The sequence below is a fragment of the Coccidioides immitis genome, assembly GCF_000149335.2.
Source record: "Coccidioides immitis RS genomic scaffold supercont3.2, whole genome shotgun sequence".
NCBI lineage: Eukaryota > Fungi > Ascomycota > Eurotiomycetes > Onygenales > Onygenaceae > Coccidioides > Coccidioides immitis.
The window spans coordinates 4,455,686-4,479,855 of NW_004504309.1; the positions used below are offsets into that span (position 1 = coordinate 4,455,686).

Here is a 24,170-nt window from a genome sequence, read left to right on the forward strand (position 1 = left end):
GTAACTATACCCCCCCTTCAACAGGCAAACTATTGTATCGGGTATCGAAAGTAGCTGTCGATGTGGAGTAAAATTATACCTTCCAAAATATAGACATGGATCAGTTTCCATCATGGATTCTTAGCATAAGATAATATGTGGTTAAAGGATTTGTGGAGGGTTTCTTGCTTCTCCGATCATTCATATTCATGCTTTGCTTTAGTAGCGGGAACATGGCGAAGCATGGATTTCCCGACCAATTCCATTTGCTGCACGCATAGACTTGACAGAAGAGTCAAAAGATGCACGATGCCGCCGATGCGGAGCGTGGAAGGGAGGTGGCACATATTCAAATATCACACACATCTTTGTGTTCCCCTGTTGGGAATCCCTGACTTTTGTCGCATGGATGCCTTTCGAGAAACTGGTCATGAATGTAAAGTGCATTATCTTGAAGTGGAAAGATGATGAACTGGCTTTGAGACATTTCCAGGCTACGCACTGTGGAGTGCAACTTGAATCAAGCTGAATCAAATTGTCTGAAGGCCCGCATCGAAAGGGGACAGCAGAGGATGGCAGAGGATGGTTTGATTTACACTGCTTCCAATAGGAGAATGAAGCAATTAGTTTCACGGGGATGGAGAGGCCCAATTCTGAGATTTCATTTGCGCCCACGAGATTGTCCAGCTTCACAAGCCAGACAGAGGGCCATCCAACCACACCATCCACATGCATTTCCTATGTGATTGAATGAGCTAAGGGTGATCAAAACGTGCGAAGGACGCAAATTGATCCCACACCACTCAGGGGTTTAAATAATATCCCTAACTCCAAGGCCAAGACACGGTGCCCACACCCGTCAGTTGATCCTTGCGCTCACAAGACTCAATATTTCCCCCCTCCCAAAGCACAGGAATCAGAAAGGTCCCTGCAATCAAGGCGCCTTATTTCTTCGGAGAGCACAATCTTGCAGTGACAGAGCTTTCACAGCAGCAAGTGGAACAAACAATAATTCTAAAAGCAAGCCGGGGACTAACTGCGTACCCTCCTTAGGCCCCGTGTGGGACCATGGGCGCAAATCTTGAATGAAATAATTTAAGGCTGGCAGCAATTTTCCGAATCGAAGGAGGCAGAAATCATGGTCGCTGCTCGAGCCGGGCCGCCTGCGTTTCACTTCATCGCGCTATTCCGAGCAGTTTAGGCATCCTTCCAGCCTCCCATCCTGGACCCCAGTCATGGACGCCGCGAGCCACGACGAGCTCGATGAATCGTCCGCCATACCTATCCCTCCGCGTCGTCGAATGCACCGGACTCAACAAGGCTCTTCTCAGCGTCGCCAATCCCTGCCAGCCCGTTCACTGGCAGCGTCGGAACCGTTGTCCACTGACCATGTACATATCCAACCCGCATCTCCAGAGGTCATTTCCTCCCTCATCTCCTCCCTTTCCACCATCTCGAGCCCCGCGCGGAATCATTTCGACAGTCTTCCAAAAATTGGGTCCCGTACTGCTCCTTCCTCACCAAATTGCTTGCAATCAGAATTTCCGCAAGATGATCTAGCGCCGCCCCCCAGTCCTGGGTTTGGGATGGATTATGGGGCATACAGAACACCACTCGATGATTCTATTTCCGATTTCTTACACCCGGACGATGCTGCCATATCACCGGTCGTCCGCATGTCTAAACCCCCTGCGCGATCGCGATCCCGCCGCTCCTCTCGAAGCACCAAACGTGAATCATCGCTGATCCGATCTGGATCTCGGGCGTCGTACGCGTCTTCACAAAATGGGAAGGACGAATTCTCTAGCTTTGGGATAGTCAGTTTGGAACCCGGTCCCCGGCTGTCTATGACAAGTATTGCATCGTCCAGCAGTGGGGGTAGAAAGAGCCTGAAAGCTCCGTTGAGTATCCTAAAAAGGTCGTCGCGGGAATTCTTCAAGGACAAGGATGCTGATCGCTTAAGTGTGGCGGACGGGAACCGTCTCAGCAGCTCGAGAAGCCGGTTAAGTCTGCGCTCGACCCCTTCGATGGCCGATTTGGCGGAGGAGGGAAGCGGTGATGCAGAGCACCTACAGCCTCCTGAGGATTCTACTCCACGGCGGGATTCGGCGCCTTCTCTAAATTCCTCTCACACTGCAACTGACTTTGTTACTTTAAGCCCTGGAGGCATTGGAAGTGGCAGATTTATTCCTGCGCGAGAGTCATCTCTACGCTATAAAAATGGCGGAGCTTCGAAAAAAAGACGATCCACCCGTCACAGTATATACTCTAGCAGAGATTTCACCATTGACCGCGACATTGCAGAAGTGAATGGGGAGAATGACCGAACGCCGAAGGGGTTTACGGAGACCAACAATCAGCAGCAAAATCACAAAGATAGCTCACATGCCAACGATAAGCCAGCAGGACAATACCCTTCCACCCCTAAAATAAGTCCACAATCATCTGTGAAGCATGTCACTCCATCTGGCACGTTTAAACAACGAGATTCCGCTTCTCTGGAACAGACCCGATTCACCCGACTCGAGCTGAGTTTCGACCTTGAAGAAAGCGCACCTTCACCCACCGTTCAAACCCGCCGAACCACATCAGTTAAAAAGAGAAACAGTGGCCCGCTTGCGTCTAAAACGACAAATATGCAGCCAATGATGGGGAAACAAGAAAGGCATGAGCCCTTGCATAAAGCTGGAAAGCGACGTTCTAATGGTGCAAATTCCGATACCAGAAGTCACCGGAGGGTTTCTTCCGGCGTGCCTTCACCAGTTCCGCAAACACCGACAGGTGCAGACGAACGACCATCGAGCGCGGATTCAGTGGACGATGCTGTACGAGCTTACATGATGGCTGCAAGGTTAACCCAAAAAGTGCGACACCCGCAAACGGGCCGGACAATAGCATTCTCTGAAGTGGGCGACCCTGGGGGGCATGTAGTGTTTTGCTGTGTGGGAATGGGTCTCACAAGATACCTTACTGCATTTTATGATGAACTCGCAAGAACCCTCAAGCTGCGGCTGATTACACCTGACCGCCCTGGAGTTGGTGAAAGTGAACCTTGTGCCGATGGCTCAGGACCTCTTAGCTGGCCCGGTATGTTCCTTAATTCATTTAGCTTTCCAGAGCGCTTTTCGAGCTCAATTAGATAGTTCGCGTATTCTTTTCTACCGGGCTATACTAGAAAGCATCATAAACTAACAAGCAAATAGATGACTTGGCAACCATTTGTAATCACTTAAAGATTACAAAGTTTTCGATCCTAGCGCATTCTGCTGGTGCAATATATGCCCTTGCAACCGCCTTGCGCATGCCTCAGCACATCCGAGGACGACTTCATTTGCTCGCACCATGGATTCCACCTTCACAGATGTCCGGAATGGGGTCTCATAAGGACCCTCTCCCGGCTAACGCACTTCCTTACTCCCAACGCATTCTCCGGGCTTTACCAACGCCAATTTTGAAAGTCGCGAATTCTCGTTTCATGACTACGACCAGTGCGAGTGTCACAAGCAGTCTGCCAAAGACATCCCGCAAAAATAAACGACTTAATGCACTCGCAAAAGATAAAGAACTCCCCGCGCCCGTGCAGGCCGCAACCACTGCCGGAACGGACGCCGGAAACGGTTCAACAACTGTGCCTCGAACCTCAGTTCACCGCCAGTCGCAAGATATTGTGTCACGCGCAACTTCTGATCCTTCTGGTCCAAACGCTGAATCTGCCATCCTTGCTGCTGCCGCTGCAAGAGAAGATCGTGAACGACAAAGCGATTACGATAACCGCTTAACCCATGCTATCTGGGAACTAGCCACGACCAATGCGAATCCAGCCGTTGACCTACTGATCTGCCTCGAGCGCCGACAAACTATTGGATTTAGGTATAATGATATCACACGTTCTGTTGTCATACACCACGGCTCTAAAGACACTCGAGTGCCCGTCGATAATGTCAGATGGCTTGGAAAAACTATGAGACGGTGCGAGGTCCGTGTCCTCGAAGGTGAAGGCCATGGCCTTATGGCTTCCGCCACAGTTATGGGGAATGTGCTCATGGAAATGGCAAAAGAATGGGAAGACTGGACGACTGTTGTTCAAGGACGACGAGATAGAAGAGCCACGGTGACCGCACGTTAGATCCTCAGATATTTTATACCCACATTTATTTCATTCTCCACTGGTATTGTCCCAATAACCTTCTTGCTTTACTGTACTAACATAGATTGCGACGGCCTTGTGGGAGAAGAATCGGACGGAATTCCCAAGTTGAATCATGTTTTGCAAAAGCCCCATGTGTATGGCTACATGCCCACCCAATTGCACCGCACTCATTCCATATTTATGACCCCTTTACCACTAATTTGTAATCTTGGGCTTAGGAGCCACCATGGCCAAAGCTGTGTATTTGTGATTTGATTGATATCCAGTTTCTTGATGTACAATTCTTCCCTTCATTCTACCCCTACTTCTTTTTGCGGCCTTTTGTGCTATGCGAGATTGATTTCTTGCTTTTGTGCAGAGCATCCAACTGTGCCTCGTTTTATTTTTTTTTGAGATACCTCCTAGCCCATCCGTCAGATGGCTTTTTCATGTATGCATGGATCTTCCTTTCACTCCTCGATGGCTAGATAGTTCCCTATTTACATAAATTCAACTGCCTGTTCCTATTAATTTCTGCCTCTTGACCCTTCGCTAGATCAACATGTACTGCTAACCTCGTCAGTGTTGAAAGATGGCCTATAGCTGGGGTTGTCGCCTGTGTTTCTGGCGTACTTATAACGAGCTTTCATAGCTATAACCAACTTCAATAGAGGCAGTAAGTTGATCTCAATCGCTTCCTTAGCCTTGTTGGTTTTTCAAAAAATGCGCGCCCAATGCCATGTTTATAACAATTAAATGAAACTACTCCGTAGCCATCGCATCAACGTGGCATGGTACTTTAGAGGAAGTTTGATTCCCGGCGTTTCCACCCGGGAGCTAACAGGGAATGTTCTAACTATGTCACTAACGATGGTTTAGCGTGAGGTTGTTAGTGAGTGCTAGCCTGGACGGTAGGAAATTGTGACGCTGCGGGCGGTACGGATTATTCCGTTGGGAATGCTTAATGGGGGTAGTACGCGATGAGAAATATGAAGATAGGGCAGTACGAACGAAGGTCTGCATGAGGGCGCGCTGGCCTACGGAGCATTGAAATCAATACAGCCGTGAGGCCACCGTGCTGGCCTGTGGGTTTTGGCGGTCAACTACCATGGGAGATACCTAATGGCTACGATTTTGACTGACTCCGTACAACCGTCACCGGAATTCCAACGATCAGGTCGCCGGAGATTGAGGGCGCAAGATACCAAAATCCTGGATTTCGGTAGAGGTTCGAAGCACTCCCTACGGACCAGAAAGTTCCAGCGTCTTATATAAAATCTATGAAGCTTCACATGCAGGGCTATATATATCTTATTTTAGAGACATGCTCCGTCGACAGTGTCGCAAATGAGACCTCAGAGCGAAGCCGGCCCCAGTTGTTCCAAAGTTCCCCGCCGACTAGCGAATTCAGCCACGACCCAGTGCCAATAATCTGGCTTCTCTGCCAAAAATATTAAAAAAGTCCTCCGTACGGAGTACTTTCAATAATTTGCCAATTATTATGACTGAGTGAATCAAGCTTCGAGATTTAGATGACCTGTTAAACCTTAAGAGCAAGGTTCGTTCGTTTTAAGGGGCAAGGCTGCGGAGTATTCCAGGTCGTCCTGGACAAACGGGCCGAGAACACCTCTGGTGTCACCGATCGGCAAGCAAATATTAATCGCGGTTGAAGAAGCCAGACCCAATCATTTTCCATTCTTCCTCTAACGATCCAATAAGCCATATCAATCATATTTGAACTTCGCGAGCAGGCTGCCTTTATATTCCGCGGGAGAACCTGCGCACCCGAAGTTCTTTGGATATCTAGGCCCAGCAACGCGTTTGGAAACAGAAGGCAAGCTGATGACCTGCCCATAAGTGGGCAACGGGCAAAATGTCGCCCTATCGTCGAATAAAGCTGTTGCTGATCTCAGTTTTCTTGATCGTTTTATTAATTCTGTACCTGACGGTAAATATTCTCCCCGGCTCCTCGCGTGTGGTTCCCGAGAGGGATCTGCATTTATTCAAATAACTAACGATCACGGGCCATATATTGCTAGGCCGATCAACGTCGAATACAAAATCAGAGGATTTACCAAAAAACTGTCGAGGCACTCGATGCCAAACATGCTCGGAAAGTCGGGCAGCAGGAGGACGATGGAGTGATGTTCCAAAAATTGAAGCCGGGAAAACTAAAGCCGGAGGATAAACAGGCTATCGCCGTTGACAGACAGCGATATGAAAGCCCGGTGGCGCCGAAAGGCGACTCTGAAGGGGAGCAGGGTGGCGGATCTGTTGCGGGGCGGGTGAAGGTGCCCCCGTCGGACGAGAAAGGAAAAGATGTGCCAAAGCAGGAAAGCGATTCGAAAGAAGTGGAAATTGAGGCGGAATTCAATTCCATACTGAAGAGATCGCCAAGTAGGTTCCTCTCAAGTCCAACGTAGATCGTGCACGATCACGCTGACAGTCTGTTTTCGTTACTCAGTCATTATATTCTCAAAGTCCTACTGTCCCTACAGCCGCAAAGCAAAATATATTCTCCTCGAAAAGTATAGCATTGTCCCTGCGCCCTTCGTTGTCGAATTAGACGAGCACCCGCTCGGGCAGGAGCTACAGGCCTTGCTGTCGAGCAATACTGGGCGCAGGACTGTTCCAAATGTCCTCATCAACGGCAAGAGTATCGGTGGTGGGGACGATATTGAAGCACTTGATATCTCGAGGGAACTAGCCCCGAAAATAAAGCAGATGGTTGGAAGAAGATTGGTGGAGGCAAAACGGATTGATGATAAGCCGGTCTAAGATTTACGACCAGTAAAGTTGTCCCTGGAGAGATCGATGACTTGGAACTACTACGCAAGAGATAACTGGGCATATGTGATACCTGCTGGATATAAGGATAATTGTTTTATTCTGAACGCGCCATCCATTTGGGGATTCAGGGTGGCCCGAATACCTTTGGAATCCGTGGCAAGTGCTCGATGGTTTGAATACAGGATGCGTAATTTGACCACGATTAATATTTATCTGGGGTCATACTGCTGTGGACGGCATTTGATTGTTGGAAAGGGCAAATATATAATTCCCTGGTCGCCCCGCCCGGATGCCTGGCGTTTTCTTCACTGAAAGCCTTTCGGCAAAAAATTTGGGACCTTTTATTATTTTCCTTCTGTGTCCTTTTTTCCCTCTTTAGGATTTCGTATTCCTCGTAAAAAGAATGATCCATCGAAGATGTATGTACTCCGTAGCCATCTCTTTACTGCGTAGCATTCCCTCCATGCTACTCCCGTGCGCACTTACATGATAGCAAGGCCCTTGCAAAGTGGTTGGGGGCGAGAACAGTCTTGCACGGAAGAACTTGTCTCCGCAGCCCCGAAGCAAGCTCTTTACCGCTTTAGGAATAGTCGAATTGCATTTTTGGCGCGTCACGGCAGCCTTGTGGTTTGCATCGCGCTAAACCGCAAACGTGCCCTAAGCGACGCACACACTTGTGAAGCCCTATTGAATTGCTTCCGTGTGTGGGTTTTGGGAATTTCGACTTGTCGACGACGACGACGGCCAACGACACGACCACATTTTCTCCTCTGTCCTTCTAATATTTCTCCTCCAACTCCCGTCGGAGATAATTAGACAGACGCCGTCAAGATGCGCTACATACATTCCGAGGAGACTTTGACAATCCCCGAAAATGGTGAGCTTTCACTCCTTGATTCGTGACGGCATGGATTCGGCGCTGGTAGTGGTGGTGGATTCGGGAATCGGATGTCTTGCTGGAATATTTGGACCACATTCTCTGTTGCAAAGAAGCCGGGGAGGAATGCGCCTGGGAGGAAAGCTTTGGCTGTTGTTATAGAGTCAAATGCTAACAGGTTTTGATATATTTTAGTGAGCGTTCACATCCGCTCGCGGGTTGTGACTGTTGAAGGACCACGAGGTATGATTCGATCAAATATTCGAGCACTCTCCGACATTTCGAGAAACCCATGAATCCTCCCGTCCCGACACGTTCTCGCCGGTAACGATGGCATGTACACTTACATATATCTCTCACTGCAGGCAAGCTGGTTAAGGATCTGTCGCACCTTGCGGTCTCTTTCTCTCGTCCAAAGAAGAACGTTCTGTCGATCGAAATCCACCACGGAGAACGCAAAGCCGTCGCCACCCTCCGCACCGTCAGAACGATCATTAACAACTTGATCATTGGTGTTACCCGCGGCTTCAAATACAAGATGCGTTATGTCTATGCTCACTTTCCCATCAACGTCAACCTTGATACCAACAAGGAGACTGGATTGATTACCGTTGAGATCCGGTATGGATATCCCCAGTGACATTGTTGCGCTGTCCTTTTTGGTCGCCTCGACATGGTTTGAATTGAAGGATATGGAAAGTGAAATGATTAAGAGGTTTCACAAGGAGGGAAGGAAGCAATGTTATGTGAAAAATTTTGGCATGGGGCAGCCTGGATTTTGCGTCGGGGGATCTTGGGTTGTGCGGCGATTGCTGTGATGAAATGGTTGCGCTAACATCTATTGCCTACAGAAACTTCCTTGGCGAGCAAATTGTCCGTCGCGTTGTCTGCCAACCTGGTGTTGAAGTTGTCATTTCCCAGAATGTTAAGGATGAGATTCAATTGTCCGGAAACTCCATTGAGGGTGTCTCACAGACCTGTGCAGATATCAACCAAGTCTGTCGTGTGAGAAACAAGGATATCCGAAAAGTGAGAATCGCCATTTCTTTAGCCACATACCAAAATCAATATCCCTATTGTCATTTGGGGTTACGCAAGCATGGTACTAACAATCTACACAGTTCTTGGACGGTATATACGTCTCGGAGAAGGGCAACATCATTGAGGAATAAGGGAGCAACGGTTTGGCGCCATTTTTCGTCAGAAGGAATCCGGGATGACCTTGAATTGGTGATGGGAAAAAAAGCTAGAATATTCTCATAGCAAGGTGCCCAACCAACGGGAACAATGGAATCCTCTTTTCTTAATGTTCTATATGCATACGCTGAGAAAATGAAAACTTACGTGTATCTTCGACGGGACCCGTCTTCCTACTTTATTTCGCCCTCCCTTGTTTCGAAAACGATTGCAGTGCTTTGTTTCCTATGGCTGGGCTGATGACGGCGCATCTGTTATGATTATCGCTGGGGTTGAGCTGATAGTTTCATAACAATTCTCAACAAACATTTTATGACTATCAAGTTAGTAGATGTCTAGTTTCGCTTATAAGCCCCAAATCTATATTTTGCATGTGCACATCTGATGGGTTTTCATATAGTTACAATTCACTTACACCTTTGTCGAGGGGAACTTTGTTTCAACCAACAGAGTTGTTATGGAGTATACAAAGTAGAGTAGGTGGCTATTTAAACCTTCTGACTGAGTTATGACTTCATATATAACTTGGGAAGCTCCAAACATACCGGTCTCTGCTATCCTTAACCTGATATTCCTACAACTCCATTCGCCGTACTGACTCAGGCCTCGACTTATGCTTCGTAGTTCCAGGGTCGTTCAAATTGATCTCTTGCAAATTCAGCTATGACTAGGAGCCGACACCTACCTACAGACTATCACAAATAGGATGGCTGCAAAGTTCGTCCTCCGCAGTAAGTCAGGACCTATACATCAGTCTTTCACAGGTAAAGAAGGGAAAGAAGGAGACACGAAAACGATGCACACCCTGTCTCGATCGCCTAGATAGCTAATTTCTACAGATGTCAGAGCAATCACCATGGCTCGCCGCGAAACATTTCTAGATTTTTTCGAGCTAATTTTCCTCATAATGTTGTCCTTGATTAATTTAACAGTGATGCTCTTGTCGCGTTTTATACGCTCACTCCCTTACGTTCTTTACCCTTACCTTCACCCAGTTGGGTTGGTTACATTAGTTGTGACCCTATTTTCCCAGAAATTTCTGCAATTGACATTCCTGATCTGGAGCTATCCTCGAAAATTCATGCTTTTCCGCAAGCTTGAGCAAGCGAGGACATTTGAAGAGTGGCGAGACGTTGCGGTTGCTTTGGATGATATTTTTGGATTGAGTGCATGGTACGTGGTCGAACGGCTTCCTCTCCGAGACAGTGTCATATCCCTTGGATATTGAATCCAATGCACTTCCATAAGCTTACCAGTGTCGCAACTTTGCTTTAGGCGCCGGGAGCCGGAAAGTACCTTGTATAATTATCGGAACATCACAGAACGACTGGATAAGCTACGCAGGGCAAAGGATATAGATGATCCTCGAGTAGTATGCAATACCATCCGGACAGGATTAATTCGGAACATGGTCAATATCGCGGTGCCAGAACTATACAATAAAGCTTTTGCGGGGACAAAGGACTTGATTGAAAGCTACGCAGCCCAACAAGTGATATCCCTGCGTTATGTGATGCAGCTACAGACAAGCCCACCACATCACACTGGCTTCAATACTCAAGCCAAGCTTGATTTTATACGTGGTGCAAGGCAAGGCTTGGGTAGGTCAACTTTGCTGTTTCAAGGAGGCTCTATCTTTGGCGCCTGTCACATCGGTGTTGCGAGGGCTCTATATCGTGAAGGATTACTCCCTCGCGTGATAACTGGGACGGCCACAGGAGCTTTCGTCGCAGCTCTATTATGCATTAGAACGGACAATGAACTAGAGCGGTTCTTTGAGGGAGAGTATCTTGACATAATGGCTTTCGAAGAACCGAGAGCATATCATAGCCTCGACTGGTTCCGTATATTTTCTCACGAAGACGGATATGGTTGGTTCCAGAGTCTCCTCCGCAGAATTATACGCTGCTTAAATGAGCACTACTTTCGGGATCACATCACATTGCAAAATCATGTGCGAGCTGCTTTAAGAGATATTACTTTTGAAGAAGCCTACAGCAGGACTAAGCGTGTTCTGAATATAACTCTTGCAATGTCGACAATAGGAGGTGCTCCAAATCTTCTAAATTACATCACGACGCCCCATGTGGTAGGTGGACTCCTGATCCCCGTACTTCTTCAAATATCCTTGGACTAATAGGACTGTTAGCTCATCTGGTCCGCTTGTTTGGCTTCCAATGTGTCCTTTGCTGCCGAGGAAGAAGTCACAATCTGGTGTAAAAGCGAGACAGGGAAAATCGTGCCATGGAAGCCAGTTGATAATCTCAATCTTCATTCGTGGCATACGTTCCGTTGTCGTTCTAAGGAATCGCCTCTGCGCCGCCTACCGGAGCTTCTGAATGTCAATCATTTCATTATTTCACAAGCGCGACCCTTCATTATTCCTATTTTTGGTGAGGCCACTCATCGTCCTGGCGCCAAAGTTCTGGCTAGAAGGTGGAAGATATTCCACCTTCTATATACGCTTTCAAAGGTGGAGATCCGCTGCCGCCTGAGACAACTAGATAGCTTTTATTGCTTGCCTAATTTGCTCCGTTCAATCCTTATTGAAGAGAACATTCCAGGTTCATGCATTGTGCTTTTACCACAGATTTCGGTTCAGGATTTGACAAAGGTCTTTAATAAACCAACTAGGGATACCCTTAAACACTGGGTCTTGAAGGGAGAACGGGGGGTGTGGCCGTCAATGAGTTCGTTGAAAGTTCGCTGTGTGCTTGAAGTGGAGCTAGAAAGAGCTTTTCAAGAATTGACGAAGAAACTGGATAACAATTTGCTCACCTGGTAGCTTATTGCGATGGAGCAGAAGGCCTGGCTGGGGAATTATTCAAGGGGTATGGTTTTATTGTGTAATGCACACTTTTGCATCAACAGATTCGGAAGTGAGCCTTGGTTTTGAGGGCTTCGGGGCATCAATTTTTTGCTGCATTAGTATCATCTACGGCGTACGCAGCAGCCAATAATTCTTCTACAGTGCTCTCTCTCGACGTTACGCATTTTTGTGGTACTACAAATACCCGGTTCGGATTCCAAGCGGAAAATTGGTATTGTGTTTCTTTCATTCTTCTTGGTATTTACGCCCAGGTTCCCGAGCATTGAGGGCTTTCATGCGTCCATGATACAGGATCCTTTGTTGAGTCCGCCGACACCGTCTACATTGCTTCAAAGGATCAAATTACGGAACCGGCAGTGATTTGCGGGCTATTCAACTACGCCCAGGCTGAACGGTCTCTCGAAGCATAAATACCAGCCTGCAGGCCTCCCCATGATAAATTTGATAGAGCATGTTTTCCTAAAGTGAAGACTTCGTAGGGGAGTTGCGTTGGGCCCGCGCAATCGGCCTCTGAAAGCTCTTTTTGGAGAGCTTCCTTCACAAGCGGTACTCCTCCTCCTCCTTAGCCGCCAGCGGCATACGAAGCGAATCTTGCTATTGGCAACAGTGGCATCCTCGCCAGGGGTGTGTTGCGACACCTTTTCACCACTTACCATATGTGTGTTGTGGGCCTTTCATCACTCCTTGCCACTGGGTCGAGGAAGCGGCACGCCCTAACGAAGGATCGGGATAGGGATGTCACCTCGATACTCCTTTGGCTTCGGGGGACTCGCTCCAACGGTCTCCCATCGACGTGCGTTTTGCAGCGTCCCGATGGAGAGACTGCGCATCAGCAATGGCTCGGCTTTTCATGGGTTGTGGCTCGGCGGAAGCATGACAAGTTGCTACGCAACCGGGTTCCTGGCGACTTCTTTGAAAGTATAATATCCCGTTGGAAGGCGAGATCATTTGCCAATGCAACGTTGCCTATGTTTCGTGTGAGGCCTTGCGGATATGGCGAGGGGGGAGCTGCGGGCTAAACAGTTTGAGGACTTGTGGGAACGGACCTGGTACTTGCTCTCGCCTTCGCCTGTCGATGTGATCTAGATACAGTATCCCCGAGGTGGCGCATCGTTTACACCTCTTGTTCAAAACGACTGCAGCAAACAATCAACGAGAAAGGACGCCAATGGGTTTTGGATCGATGCGTACGCTTCCATCGCGCGTTTAGGCCTTCCGGATACTCTGCATCGGGCATACTCTGGGAAAGCCATATAGTCGCTCTAGAAACCAAGCTCAATGTGGGAGCCTGCGTTTGCTCGCTAGACTCATGACATGTGCTTCCTTGAAGGGCTTTGGTTGTCTAGATGGAATGGCCTGCTGGATGATCGATGATAGGAATGCCGAATTCTAAAATCATGCGAGTCCTGTGTCAGGATTGGCTTTGGTTCACTACGGGTCCCAGTTTTTGGATCCGGCCGCCATAAATTCCTTTTGGGTCCTCAAGCAGGGGCGTAGGGCATGGTTTGGTCATCTCAAGCTCGTGGAAATTTCTAGCGTTGGTTGCGACAGTCAATGGCTTTTGTTTCCCGATATAGAGGCACTGGATGGCAGTGGCAGATGGAAACATTAAGACGTTGGTTTCTGCCAGTTGGAGGCTTTAATACTAAAGCCATGTGCTGTGCTCCGTCGCTCGAGCGGCCGTTGAAACCAGACGTCACCTTCGCAAGGAAGGATTTCTCCCCCCTCCTCTTTTCCATTCGAATGGCGTCATATGAAGGACACCGGATTGATACCTGCAAAAACTTCAATCCAGGAAAATCCCATGGTTTCCAGCTTACTCGCCTTAGGAACTGGTTTCATCCCTGTGCTGGAAAAACAATTTAACTGCGGGCTGTAACTAATCTTCCGAGGTCGATGCTCTTTACAATTGGGAATCGCGCCTTGATAGGGAGAATCAAGTTTATTAAATAATAACAACAAATAACACTGATCCGAAAAACATCTGTACTCCGTATACTCCGTACCTTTTCCTTTGATCAGAGAGACGGCATTAGGGGCTAAAATTAGAACATCTTCTCGTGCATCCCGGCGCTAGCCCTATTGTGGATAGTAACCTTGCGCAGCGTGCCCGGCAGTAAATTAACTTTAATCCGGACCGATGTTTCTGCCATCGAAAGCGGTCAAGAAGGTTGCTTCCACGGTCGTCGTGAAGTCACTGAAGCAGGATGGTTGAAGCAGCCACAGCGAAAGCTCAATACTTCCTGTTCCTCTCTCTCCTTGACCCCCTGATCCGTTGGGTATGACTTGTGCAACATATACCTCGTCCTCGTCTTAGCCAGCTCTCAGCCCAAGTTCCGACTCCTTCGAATTCTTCCAGCGGTTCCTCTCACTTGTTCACGGAGCATCCCTACCTTCGCAACAAACTCTGAAACGTCATTTCAAGATAAGAATTTATCTCTACCGCGTTCGCTGTCACTAAATATTTGTGGAAAGCACACGGATTCTGTGCGTTTCCAGATTGACCTTTGGCCTTTGCTCGAACGAAAGAATGGCTTCCCAACTAGCTATGATCGAGGAGACGATTGTTGGTTTAAAGAGAGCCCTCGCTCGAGAGAGATTAGGTTGGCTCATTCTTTGCCCCATCGAAAACAAGTGCAGTTTTGGGAAGATGCTGACCCTCGTTCCATAAAGGCCAGGATGCATACGACGAGGCAATCACTCAGCCAACAAATCGCGGCAATAAAACCAGACTGAATTCTAAATACGTCCATGAAGGCTCACTTGGAATCATGAACGGCCAGGATTATTACCGAATGGTATGCTAATTGTTGGAGACACTTGCACTTTGAGTGAACTGCTTTTGGATGTCTTGACCACGTCTGACATGCTTTTATGTTTGCACAGAAAGTTGACCACGCAGGATACACGCGACATATCTTGCAATACAACCCTCCGCGATATGACTTTGAAGGTGATGAGCTTGATGATGATGATTCGGATGCGACAGCCGACGCAGAAGCCGCAGAGGAGAATCCATATTCTGGCATAGCTCTTGAGAGTGAGTCTAGCCCCAACCCGGTGTCTAGCGCCTGAGTAAATGTTACCCAAATATTCAAAGAGCTAACCCGAGTGAATCAATCGTTATAGCCCTCCTTGCTCCAATAAGACACCCTTCAGAACTTCCGGACCATCCATCGATGGCAGAACCCTACAAGAACAAGGCCATATTACACATGGTTAATCTCATAGATAAAAGGCTGAGACAGGAGCGATATGCGCTCTGGCAGGCGAAAAAGGTTCACCGACAATTACTGGGGGATGCTCCTTGGATTCCTTGCGGAGCCGTAGAGAAACCCCAAGATAGAGCAGTTTTTGAACCCGCGTTCCTCCTACCACCAGATCTCCAGCCGCTCGTCACCAATGTCCTCGAATACACCACATCTTCCATTCGCCGTTCCTCCGAAGCCCGACCCACTACTCTAGAGCAGAATCCTCCAGAGCTTGTCGAGCTAAATTCCCGTGCGTCCGTTGAAAACGTTTCCGCTCCGAATGCACCATCTGGCCTAGATACCGAAATGGTGGATGCCCCGGTTGACGAGGACAAAATCACGGATGCTCAAATGGAGGATGTCTCCCTGCAGACAGACAATGCTGGTAAGAACGTAGCGGAACAACAGAAGGGGTCGGGACCAGAACAAAGGGAAAGCCACGCCGAATTGATGCTAGAAAAGCAAAGTAGCACAGATCCCGATGGTGCAGGATTCAATTCAACAAGCGAGGACAACGTAAAAGAAAAGGAAGAATCTGTGCAACAGGACACCTCGAAAACTGGAATGGAGGCTGATAACGAGCTTGACGAGAGCGCCATTGATGGCGACGAGTTACCCGAACCTCCGCGCCGAATGACTACGCGTGCACAGGCAAATCAACTGCCCCAGCCGTCAGATGCAAGTCGAGCCACATCACCAAAGTCTTTCGGGGAAGCAACAGATGCTACCGATGTTGAAGACGACGATGCAGTACCTCACCCACTATACGAATTCCCATCTATAAAAATAGACCGCAACTGCGGCCTTGCACCATTCGAAGCGGAAGAAGCACGTCATTTACTCTGGGCCTATATTCAGAAACAGAGTGAGACAGTCCGCTTGTTCGCGGACATTTTAGAGATGCTGCGTAAAGCATACCGACTGAAGGAAGACGTGTTTGAATGGTGTAAGGCAGAGGGCCATGTCGGCGAAATGAGCGATGGGGAGGATTGGTATGACAAAGAGAAGTGGGGGTTGCCGGAGGGGGAGGACTTAAAAAAGGGTGCCGATGAAGAGGAGGCGGAGGTGGAGGAGGGCCGTGCAACAGGCAAGAGAGGACGACGGAGGGGGTAAGGGAGATGACTACATACTCAATTCCCTTCTACTCATAGCGACGGGTGTTTCAATCCCTTTCCATGGCTTGAATCTTGTTGCCGGATTTCTCTGGGGCGCGTTTCGCCTACCACCGGATTTTGCATTATCAGGCGTATTTCTGAGGCAATGGGCTGCTTGCGGTTTTATTATATCGATGCTATTTGTTGATGATGCGAGCGCCGGGTCAAATTCCTCCAAAAAGATCTGTGCCATAGAAGCTCGCAGTAGTATTTATTCATGTTGGTATTTCCCCTGATTCTTGACAACGGAGCAATGTGACCAACAGTTCGATCAGCATCCTCTCTAATTGTAAAAAGTGAGATTTGATTGGACAGCGCAGCTCTAATTTTGCCTCTAGCCCTCGAAGGGTCAAAAGTTAAAAGGGTACCTTTGTACAAAATAGTGGAGGTTATAAATTAGCATAATTTTTATCGCACTCTTTGCTACTGTGAAGCAACTGGCGCTATAAAATTGCGACAAATCTACTTGTTTGTTGTGGCAGTAATAATAGTGTCTTCCTGCCGACGTTTTCCACCGTGGTGTTGGGAGTTCTATTTCGGTCGATCGTTGAGGATGCAGGAGAGTTTGGCTCGAATGCATAGCTCAATGGCTCGGTTGTTCCAGCTTCTTGCTCTGCCAGATAACCTATTTGCCTTTGCCATCACTGGCCATATGATAGCCGAGATCACTGTTGAAGTCTCGTGGAAATGACCAGTTCGAGGGAGTTGATCTGCCCCCGTTTCCAGGCGAATAATTCGACGTGCGGTAAGACCCGCTAAGCCCGCTTGCTGTTTTTCCCGGACTTTGCCCTGTCTCGATCGCGCTTCGCGTAAATTTCGGCTGTGAAAGGGCTATGCGAGAGCGATGTGTTAGTTTAACGATTGAGTAAACATAGCGATCGTAAACCTTCGAGTGAACGACATACTCCTCCCATTTCAGGGCCAACCAATACACAATAAACACTTCCGCGGTTAACACGAGTCCTGCCACCTTCCCATAGTAGAGCGCGACAGCTAAAAAGCTCATGGTGCTGCCCCAATACATCGGTGCGCCTGAAACGTTGAACGGAAACCCAGTGACCGGCGCGTCCATCAAAATCCCGAAGTAGTCACCTAGATAGGTCCCGGTAAGGCCCAACGCCCACATGCTGGAAACTACCAGGGTATTTCCCACGGCAAAAAGGCCGTAGGCAACGTAAGGTTGGTGGACAGGCGCAAAATATGGTTGATCCTTGAGGGCTTCATTGTAGAGATTATCACGGAATATCCCTAGGGAGAAAATGACTACAGCAAGGAAATAGCAGCCATAATAGGGACTACCAAAGATGCGAGTTAAGAAGTGGTTTCGGTATTCTGTGGTTGCGTTTGGACAAATAAGTACTTGCAGTGGCAGGGTGCAACGAGATCAGCTTCGTTAGCAGCGTACCTTGTCGAGCAACCACACTATCGAATTTGTTAGCCTGATCAATGTGAAGGAATCAATAAATATAGCCAGTGGCTTACTTCCAGAAAATTGGATTAAAAGCAATGGCAGCCGCAGCAACTGTTCGCATCATGACTGTCAGCACCCACTTTCGTCTCAAGTACTCGAGAGTACCTTCGCTTTTGAATAGACAGGAAACAGGCGACACTGCGAGTGGAGCAAGGGTATCGCCATACCTTTGAAGCTGGGCTGGTTGAAATCGACAAAATCCGTCAAGGATGGCATGTTTTCAATGTCGTTGGTGCGATTGAGGGGAGTTGAACGGGACAAGTTACCTTGTGTGAATTGGTTGTTGGGATTGTTTACTTTTTTCTCCCGCAGCGCCAAGACCATATGACGTAAGATCTGGAGAGCATTACCCGGAAATTTGTAACCCGGAACAGCTCTGCCACGTGATCCTTATCGTCGCGGGCAGTGCCCATCAAGCTGGTCTGCATTGGATGGCATTCACTCATTGAAGGACGACGCAGCGAAGGAGTGCGAAGCGAGCAGTTTTCTAATCTATGCCGCTTTTGAGCTAGCAGTCATGGGGTCGACCCGAATATCGCGTCTGAAAGAATGGCCTTAGGTCGCCGCGATATACTCATCGCTAGCTTTGGTGGCCTCCTTGCTTGGGGTCTGCTCGTTGAATGGCTACCTGTCCTTCGATTTCTCGGATATTCCTTTGCTTTCGGAGCTGCTCTCACGGCTCTTACTATTGGAGCCCTGGTTGTACTCACCGTTCGTGATGGGTTCGACCATCGAGCAAGGCCGGTCAGCCTGGCTGGCACGTCCATTGCCTTTCTTTCCCCTCAGAACTGGGAGGAGCACTGCGGGAGCTACCGAGTCGATGTGAAATATCAGCCGGAGCCGCTCTACCCACAGTCATTCATCGTCTCCGCTGCTCTCGATGAGCTACTCCAGTTCGCCATAAGAGACTTCGTCCGGGCATGGTATGGAAATATTAGCAGCAATCTCAAATTTGCGAACGAGATTGATCGTGCAATAAGAACGGCGATTCACAATCTGCGGGTGAGACTGGAAAGTGAAGATCTCGTGGAAATTTTGGTGTCTCGAATTGTACCCATCTTGACTGCGCATTTTAAAGAATTCGATAAGGCCGAGAGAGCGGTGAGAGGGAAGAATCTTACGCATAATGTCACGGAGTCTGAAGAGCTAGATATCGCTATTGCATCCAGGTACAGAGATGGCAATCTACACCCCGCCACATCACCCTCCTTTCCCGATAAAAATAATGCTCAGCAAAATCACCTGCGGAAAATCGTTGTCTCTCTACTTCCTGGTTTGGTACCGTCAACTTTACTCGATAGCCGGGCAGTATCAATATTGATCAGGGAAATTATAACTTGCGCCATTCTCTTCCCTTTGATGGACCTCCTAGCCGACCCGGATTCCTGGAACCAGCTTGTGGAGGCCTATGGCCAAGCAACCATTCAGGACCGAAAGACTGTTCGAAAGCTTCGCGCCGCTCTGGATCAGCATGCCTCTGCGATTCCGAGGTCAAAGCGGTCGCAGCAATTTCCTAAGCTTGCCCCCAACGATTCAGAAAGGGACTTCGAACGTTTCGTGAGAGCTATACGACGATGTAACAATTTGTCCGACGCTAGAAAATTTAGGAGTCACATAGCGAGTCAATTGAAACGTGAAAACATGATCGACGGTCAGGACCAAGTTTATTTAAGACGCCTTGAGACAGGGAAAAGAGTGCTTGATCAGAAAGTTGCAAAACTCTCAGCGCTTGGCGGCCACTCTAGCCCCCAGGCCAACGCCGACCTACGTTACAGCTACATATCTAAACCGCACGAAGTTTCTTTGGTGGATATTATGCATAATGCCTCGGGTCTGTCGTACTTTATGGAATACATGGATCGGCACCGTCTTATGTCCTTGGTACAGTTCTGGATCGTTGTTGATGGATTTAGGAATCCCTTAGAGGATGATTTTGGAGATGATACCCCGACAAGATCCGTCACTTGGACGGCAACAGACCGAAATGACATGATACTGATCAGCGAAAACCATTTATCAAAGCCCGAACTTCGTGTCCCCGAAGAGTCACGAAAAGCCGTCAAGGAGTTTATTAGCGCCGGCAAACGGGCCACCCCCGAACAATACCGTAGGGCTAGAACAGCAATACTAACTACGCAGTCAATGGTGTTGGAAGAAATGCAAAACAAATACTATCCGGGATTCCAGAAATCGGATCTGTATTACAAATACTTAGCCTCTGATGAGGCAGCTACAGTTTCCTCTGCTCCGTTAGAGAGAAAAGTGCTGAACCGGTCGCCAGCATCCGATATGTTTCCTGCCGCATTACAAAGAACTGGTTCTCAGTCCAGCTGTCAATCCCGCGACATGCGAAAACCCTTTCCCGCCAGTGAAGCACCTAAATTGTCCCTTTTAACTGATGCCTTGCCGACAGAGAGGCGATCCTTGTTGGACTCGCCTCGCGCACCTTTATTTAGTGATGAAATAGAGCCTGACCCAATGGAGTCGTCGACATACAGCCTTGGCCAGGGATCTCACAATGGAGATGGAGAGATGCAAGATAGTCGCATAATAGCGAATATGGAAGCTGCATTGAACGACATAATGAGCAATGAGCCTCATGAAATCAAACCGGAGGAGTCAAAAAGCGGCATTGGATCACCATTTTCGTTGCCGTACCCTGTCAGAGATGTAGATTCCGCGAGAAGTTCTTTTGACTCGACTCGCCCACATGGGAACCTTCCAGAGAAGCCGAAACCCAGTATAGCTTCATTGGGTCTTGTTAATACTTCTTCCCGAATTGGTGTTTTCACAGATGACGATCTATTTCCAGACCAAAAAAAATTCATTGAAGACGAGTATGCAGATGAGGTCGTGGACGAAACTCAATCACCTGAAGATGAGATACATGAAGCTGCTCCGGGTGACCTTGGTTTGACGGAAGCTATTTCTGCTCTAAGTGCGGATATAGAAAAACTCATGTCACAAGAAGCAATCGTCGGCGCTTTGACTCGAAAAGCTGAGTTGACGAACAATACCGCAGAGTTGCGAATATTGGGAAAGTCCAGGTCCAGTTTACAACGAGAGATACGTCGAAAGGAGATGCAAAGACAACAGTATATCTTACAGGAGAGTGACAACAGCCTTTACGGCCGCTCTACGGTCCAGATCAAGTCTATTATAGTTGGCAAAGAGGAAGATGGCCGTGAATACGCTCTCTGTAAGCATATCTACTTCGTTAATTTCATTTTAAATACGTATTGACGCGGTCTTAGATCTCATCGAGGTAACTCGCAAAGCTGGCGAACAAATGCCAGCTGCTTCCTGGGCTGTTCCCCGTCGATATAGCGAATTTCACGAACTCCATCACCAACTTCGAACACGATACGCGGCTGTCCGACCTCTTGAGTTTCCACGCAGAAGGGTGGTAATGAAACTTCAAAAAGACTTCTTACATAAACGCCGTTTAGGTCTTGAAGCCTATCTGCAACAGCTTCTACTCCTCCCGGACGTCTGTCGAAGTAGAGAACTTCGTGCGTTCTTATCCCAGCGTGCAATCCTCCCTGCCACTCATTCTTCCGGCACTCCACGGGAAGGCGAGGGCCGCGACCTTGTGACCCGTATCTACAACTCCGTTACCGATTCTGTGGACGATATTCTTGGTAGCATACCCGTCTTTGACCAACTATCTGCCGCCGGACAAAACCTCATATCCGCCGCAACGACCCAGCGTAGCCTCACCCCGCAACCGGGGCTCATCACCCCCGAAGATAGCCTTACGGCGGCCGAAGCCGAAGCTGAACTCAGTGCGTTCGAAGATCGCGAGCTAGAGCCCTTCGTCAAACCAATTTGTGACATTTTCCTCGAAATCTTCGAACTCAACAAAGGAAATAATTGGCTACGAGGCCGCGCCGTAGTCGTGGTCCTGCACCAGCTCCTTGGTGGCACCATCGAGCGGAAGATTCGCGAAAACGCCAAATCCCTAGTGCAAGATACTGCGTTGCTCCGCTACATCTCCCTGATCAAGGACACAATGTGGCCTGGTGGAAAGCTCCGTGAAAACAAGCCACGCACCCTTGCGGAGAAGATGAAAAGCCGTACCGACGCCAGTGTGGTGTTAGCAACACTCATTCCGGATTTGGCAGGGAGTGTTGTGGGTAGAGCTAATGCCCAGGCGGCTGCGAGGAGAATATTTGCCACGACGAACAATCGAAGATTAAATCTGCACCTAGCGTACGAGATCTTAGATGAGATCGTTGAGGTGTTGCTTGGAAGCGGGAGATGAGAATGAGAGTGAGAATCTCGTGGCTAGCTACCATTCTCTCTATATTTTGTCTCTCCCTCGTTCGAAGGCGCTCGTGAATCAGACGTGCACGGTCGGACATCCTAGCTTAGCGGCAGCCCACTTAAAACTTAGTTCGCGCTCCCCAAGTCAGGTGTGATGCTAGTTAATTGCATATCCCTTTCTCTTCATTTTTTGGTGATAAATAGCTTTTCACCATGCGTCTGTAATTAAATGTACGAGATACCATAACAGTTTAATTGACATGATTCAATGCCCTTTTTCACGGGTGCAAGCAGGACGGACGACTGGTTCTTGTTGGTGGCCGACAATCCTTAAGAGTCTACTTTATATATCTATTACAAATGGACACAGCACGGTGGTAGATGAGCATCTGATCCATCAGTATTCCTTGAGCTGAATGGATATGAGTCCATAGTAGATACAGATACATCGTGTACATGCCATTGCAACCTTCCACGCCCATACCTATCATAACGTTCTGTGCCGGCGATGCAGAACCAAAAGATTCTAACCATACTTACACTGAGTGGGGTCTATCTGCCAAGTGCGATTCGCTAAAACGGAGCATGCTATCACTAGGCTTCGCCCTTCTTCTTTGCCTTTTTGCTTACTGGAGCGCCTTCCTTCTTCTGATGTACGATCAATCTTGTCCAGGATTCTTCCTTATCCCACTCGAAACCAGCGAGGATGGGGTTGTCAAGCTCATCATCTGCCTGTACGCAAAGGTTGTCAGCAATCGGTCCGTATTAAGCATATACAGGCCACCTGAGACTTATACAAAAGATGGGTGCATAAGACATACCTTCTTCTTAAATTGCTTGTATATCGCGTCCAAGGCATCTTTGATTGTAACACCTTTTAGATTTCGGGCAGTGACTTGGAGTCCGAGAGGGAAGTGAAGGTCAATTTTCTTAACAGGAGGCGTTGTGAGGAGCTTCTTGAGAGTGTCTTTCTCATCCAGGCTTGCAGGTGACGTGTTGAGTTTCCTATCGCATGCTATCAGCCATTGAACAGACAAAACAACCTTGAAGTTGATGAGGTAATAAAATATAGCTGTCTCTTACCAGTTTAACTTCTGTGTCTCTGGTGCAATTTGTAGTTCAATTCCTTCCTTCTCTGTGAGAAAGGTTACGATGTTAGCAGGCAGCTGGGAGCACAAACCCCTCAACAGGAAAAAGCATCAGGAAGTAAGCATACCTAGGTCGTTAATGTTCATGACACCATTGTCCTGTGTGACACGTTTTGAGGCCTTTTTGCCCTCTGATGGGGAGGTTGAGAGACCTGCAACGGCAGAGTCGACCTTGGTGAGTGGTTCGGACATGTTTATGAGTCGAGAATATGCTGAGATTGAGCAATCTGTCAGTTAAAGGTTTTAAAGGATCAATGGTTTGAAACGAAAGATAAGACGAGGTGGGTGGCGGTTGGGAGAGGACGTAGGTATCAAGCTTGGGAGGTAGCCTACCTTGGAGCTTAAGAGAAGCTGCATAGATGGGCTGTCTTGGAAGACGGATTGAATCGGGAGAGGGATTAGATGGGTGGTGAAGAGTGTAGTGTATGTGTGTGCTGTGCGAGAGAGAGAGAGAGAGAGTGCGACGACGGGGGAAATGGGAGTCAAGTGATGGGAAGAGAGGAGAGAGGACGGAGGAATCCCAGCCGTCGAAAGCGGGGTTTTGGCCCAGCCGAAAGGGGAAAGGATACCATACGTGACATCCGAGTGACCATGGACTCACGCCATTATCCAAGACACACAGGAGGTATCCATGAGGTATATCTACTGGCCGCCACCATCCGGCGCGGCAGCTCCAAGCGTGGCTGGCGGTCTCGTGACCAACCCTGGGAACTGCCCGTTTAACCATGGTGTCCGCCCGGGGTGGCTTGCTCTCAAACCGTCCACTGGGCATGGGCCGGTCTTGCCAAACGGAAGTGCGGGTTGGCACAATGGCCTCATAAGTCCTTCGCCTGCGCGGCCATACAGACGAACATCAACCACCGCTGAGCCAGCTCTGGAGCAGTGTTCTGGAGGTACTTCTAGAGTACCGCGACATCATCGGCTCCACTTCGGCCCATCAACATCATGGGATCTGCCGGCTTAGCTAATGTACCCCGCATTTTCACCTACGCTGAGAATCCACAGCACTAGGCCAAATCCGGAGTAGCGTGAGGACGGAGCCAACAAGCCAACCCGCTGGCTGCGCGTCTTGTGCCCT

At 48.5% G+C, this 24,170-nt stretch overlaps 11 protein-coding genes across 11 annotated transcripts; 8 read left to right on the forward strand and 3 right to left on the reverse strand.

Moving 5' to 3' along the window:
* Nucleotides 1–198: 198 nt before the first annotated feature.
* Nucleotides 199–714, reverse strand: CIMG_07162 (uncharacterized protein; the record flags this gene model as incomplete). Its single annotated transcript, XM_001243265.1, has 1 exon — nt 199–714. The coding sequence occupies one exon, from the start codon at nt 712–714 to the stop codon at nt 199–201; it is 516 nt and encodes a 171-aa protein (XP_001243266.1).
* A 144-nt stretch (nt 715–858) lies between these two features.
* CIMG_07163 (hydrolase) lies at nt 859–4,639 on the forward strand. Its single transcript, XM_001243266.2, has 3 exons — nt 859–971; nt 1,033–3,066; nt 3,183–4,639. The coding sequence occupies exons 2-3, from the start codon at nt 1,215–1,217 to the stop codon at nt 4,103–4,105; spliced, it is 2,775 nt and encodes a 924-aa protein (XP_001243267.1). The 5' UTR covers nt 859–971; nt 1,033–1,214; the 3' UTR covers nt 4,106–4,639.
* Nucleotides 4,640–5,374: 735 nt separating this feature from the next.
* CIMG_07164 (glutaredoxin) lies at nt 5,375–7,320 on the forward strand. The gene is made up of 3 exons (XM_001243267.2): nt 5,375–6,056; nt 6,148–6,505; nt 6,573–7,320. The coding sequence occupies exons 1-3, from the start codon at nt 5,982–5,984 to the stop codon at nt 6,884–6,886; spliced, it is 747 nt and encodes a 248-aa protein (XP_001243268.1). The 5' UTR covers nt 5,375–5,981; the 3' UTR covers nt 6,887–7,320.
* A 298-nt stretch (nt 7,321–7,618) lies between these two features.
* On the forward strand, nt 7,619–9,352 carry CIMG_07165 (60S ribosomal protein L9). Its single transcript, XM_001243268.2, has 5 exons — nt 7,619–7,775; nt 7,971–8,018; nt 8,141–8,396; nt 8,627–8,804; nt 8,897–9,352. The coding sequence occupies exons 1-5, from the start codon at nt 7,730–7,732 to the stop codon at nt 8,945–8,947; spliced, it is 579 nt and encodes a 192-aa protein (XP_001243269.1). The 5' UTR covers nt 7,619–7,729; the 3' UTR covers nt 8,948–9,352.
* A 214-nt stretch (nt 9,353–9,566) lies between these two features.
* On the forward strand, nt 9,567–12,902 carry CIMG_07166 (TAG lipase/lysophosphatidylethanolamine acyltransferase). The gene is made up of 5 exons (XM_001243269.2): nt 9,567–9,703; nt 9,812–10,145; nt 10,248–11,061; nt 11,122–12,770; nt 12,856–12,902. Exons 1-4 carry the CDS (start codon nt 9,679–9,681, stop codon nt 11,755–11,757), a joined length of 1,809 nt encoding a protein of 602 aa, XP_001243270.2. The 5' UTR covers nt 9,567–9,678; the 3' UTR covers nt 11,758–12,770; nt 12,856–12,902.
* Nucleotides 12,802–13,765, forward strand: CIMG_13117 (uncharacterized protein). Its single transcript, XM_004445397.1, has one exon. It carries the CDS (start codon nt 13,357–13,359, stop codon nt 13,666–13,668), a length of 312 nt encoding a protein of 103 aa, XP_004445454.1. The 5' UTR covers nt 12,802–13,356; the 3' UTR covers nt 13,669–13,765.
* Nucleotides 13,766–14,051: 286 nt separating this feature from the next.
* CIMG_07167 (uncharacterized protein) lies at nt 14,052–16,472 on the forward strand. Its single transcript, XM_001243270.2, has 4 exons — nt 14,052–14,405; nt 14,476–14,600; nt 14,689–14,842; nt 14,932–16,472. The coding sequence occupies exons 1-4, from the start codon at nt 14,333–14,335 to the stop codon at nt 16,164–16,166; spliced, it is 1,587 nt and encodes a 528-aa protein (XP_001243271.1). The 5' UTR covers nt 14,052–14,332; the 3' UTR covers nt 16,167–16,472.
* A 123-nt stretch (nt 16,473–16,595) lies between these two features.
* Nucleotides 16,596–17,932, reverse strand: CIMG_07168 (methylene-fatty-acyl-phospholipid synthase). Its single transcript, XM_001243271.2, has 5 exons — nt 17,846–17,932; nt 17,690–17,729; nt 17,613–17,629; nt 17,113–17,539; nt 16,596–17,038 (listed from the first exon to the last, which is right to left on the reverse strand). Exons 1-5 carry the CDS (start codon nt 17,892–17,894, stop codon nt 16,963–16,965), a joined length of 609 nt encoding a protein of 202 aa, XP_001243272.1. The 5' UTR covers nt 17,895–17,932; the 3' UTR covers nt 16,596–16,962.
* A 234-nt stretch (nt 17,933–18,166) lies between these two features.
* Nucleotides 18,167–22,239, forward strand: CIMG_07169 (intermediate filament protein). Its single transcript, XM_001243272.2, has 2 exons — nt 18,167–20,877; nt 20,933–22,239. The coding sequence occupies exons 1-2, from the start codon at nt 18,228–18,230 to the stop codon at nt 21,940–21,942; spliced, it is 3,660 nt and encodes a 1,219-aa protein (XP_001243273.1). The 5' UTR covers nt 18,167–18,227; the 3' UTR covers nt 21,943–22,239.
* An 82-nt stretch (nt 22,240–22,321) lies between these two features.
* Nucleotides 22,322–23,562, reverse strand: CIMG_07170 (uncharacterized protein). Its single transcript, XM_001243273.2, has 5 exons — nt 23,426–23,562; nt 23,161–23,304; nt 23,028–23,079; nt 22,766–22,949; nt 22,322–22,676 (listed from the first exon to the last, which is right to left on the reverse strand). The coding sequence occupies exons 2-5, from the start codon at nt 23,282–23,284 to the stop codon at nt 22,539–22,541; spliced, it is 498 nt and encodes a 165-aa protein (XP_001243274.1). The 5' UTR covers nt 23,285–23,304; nt 23,426–23,562; the 3' UTR covers nt 22,322–22,538.
* Nucleotides 23,563–23,723: 161 nt separating this feature from the next.
* On the forward strand, nt 23,724–24,056 carry CIMG_07171 (uncharacterized protein; the record flags this gene model as incomplete). The annotated part of the gene is made up of 1 exon (XM_001243274.1): nt 23,724–24,056. One exon carries the CDS (start codon nt 23,724–23,726, stop codon nt 24,054–24,056), a length of 333 nt encoding a protein of 110 aa, XP_001243275.1.
* Nucleotides 24,057–24,170: the final 114 nt, after the last annotated feature.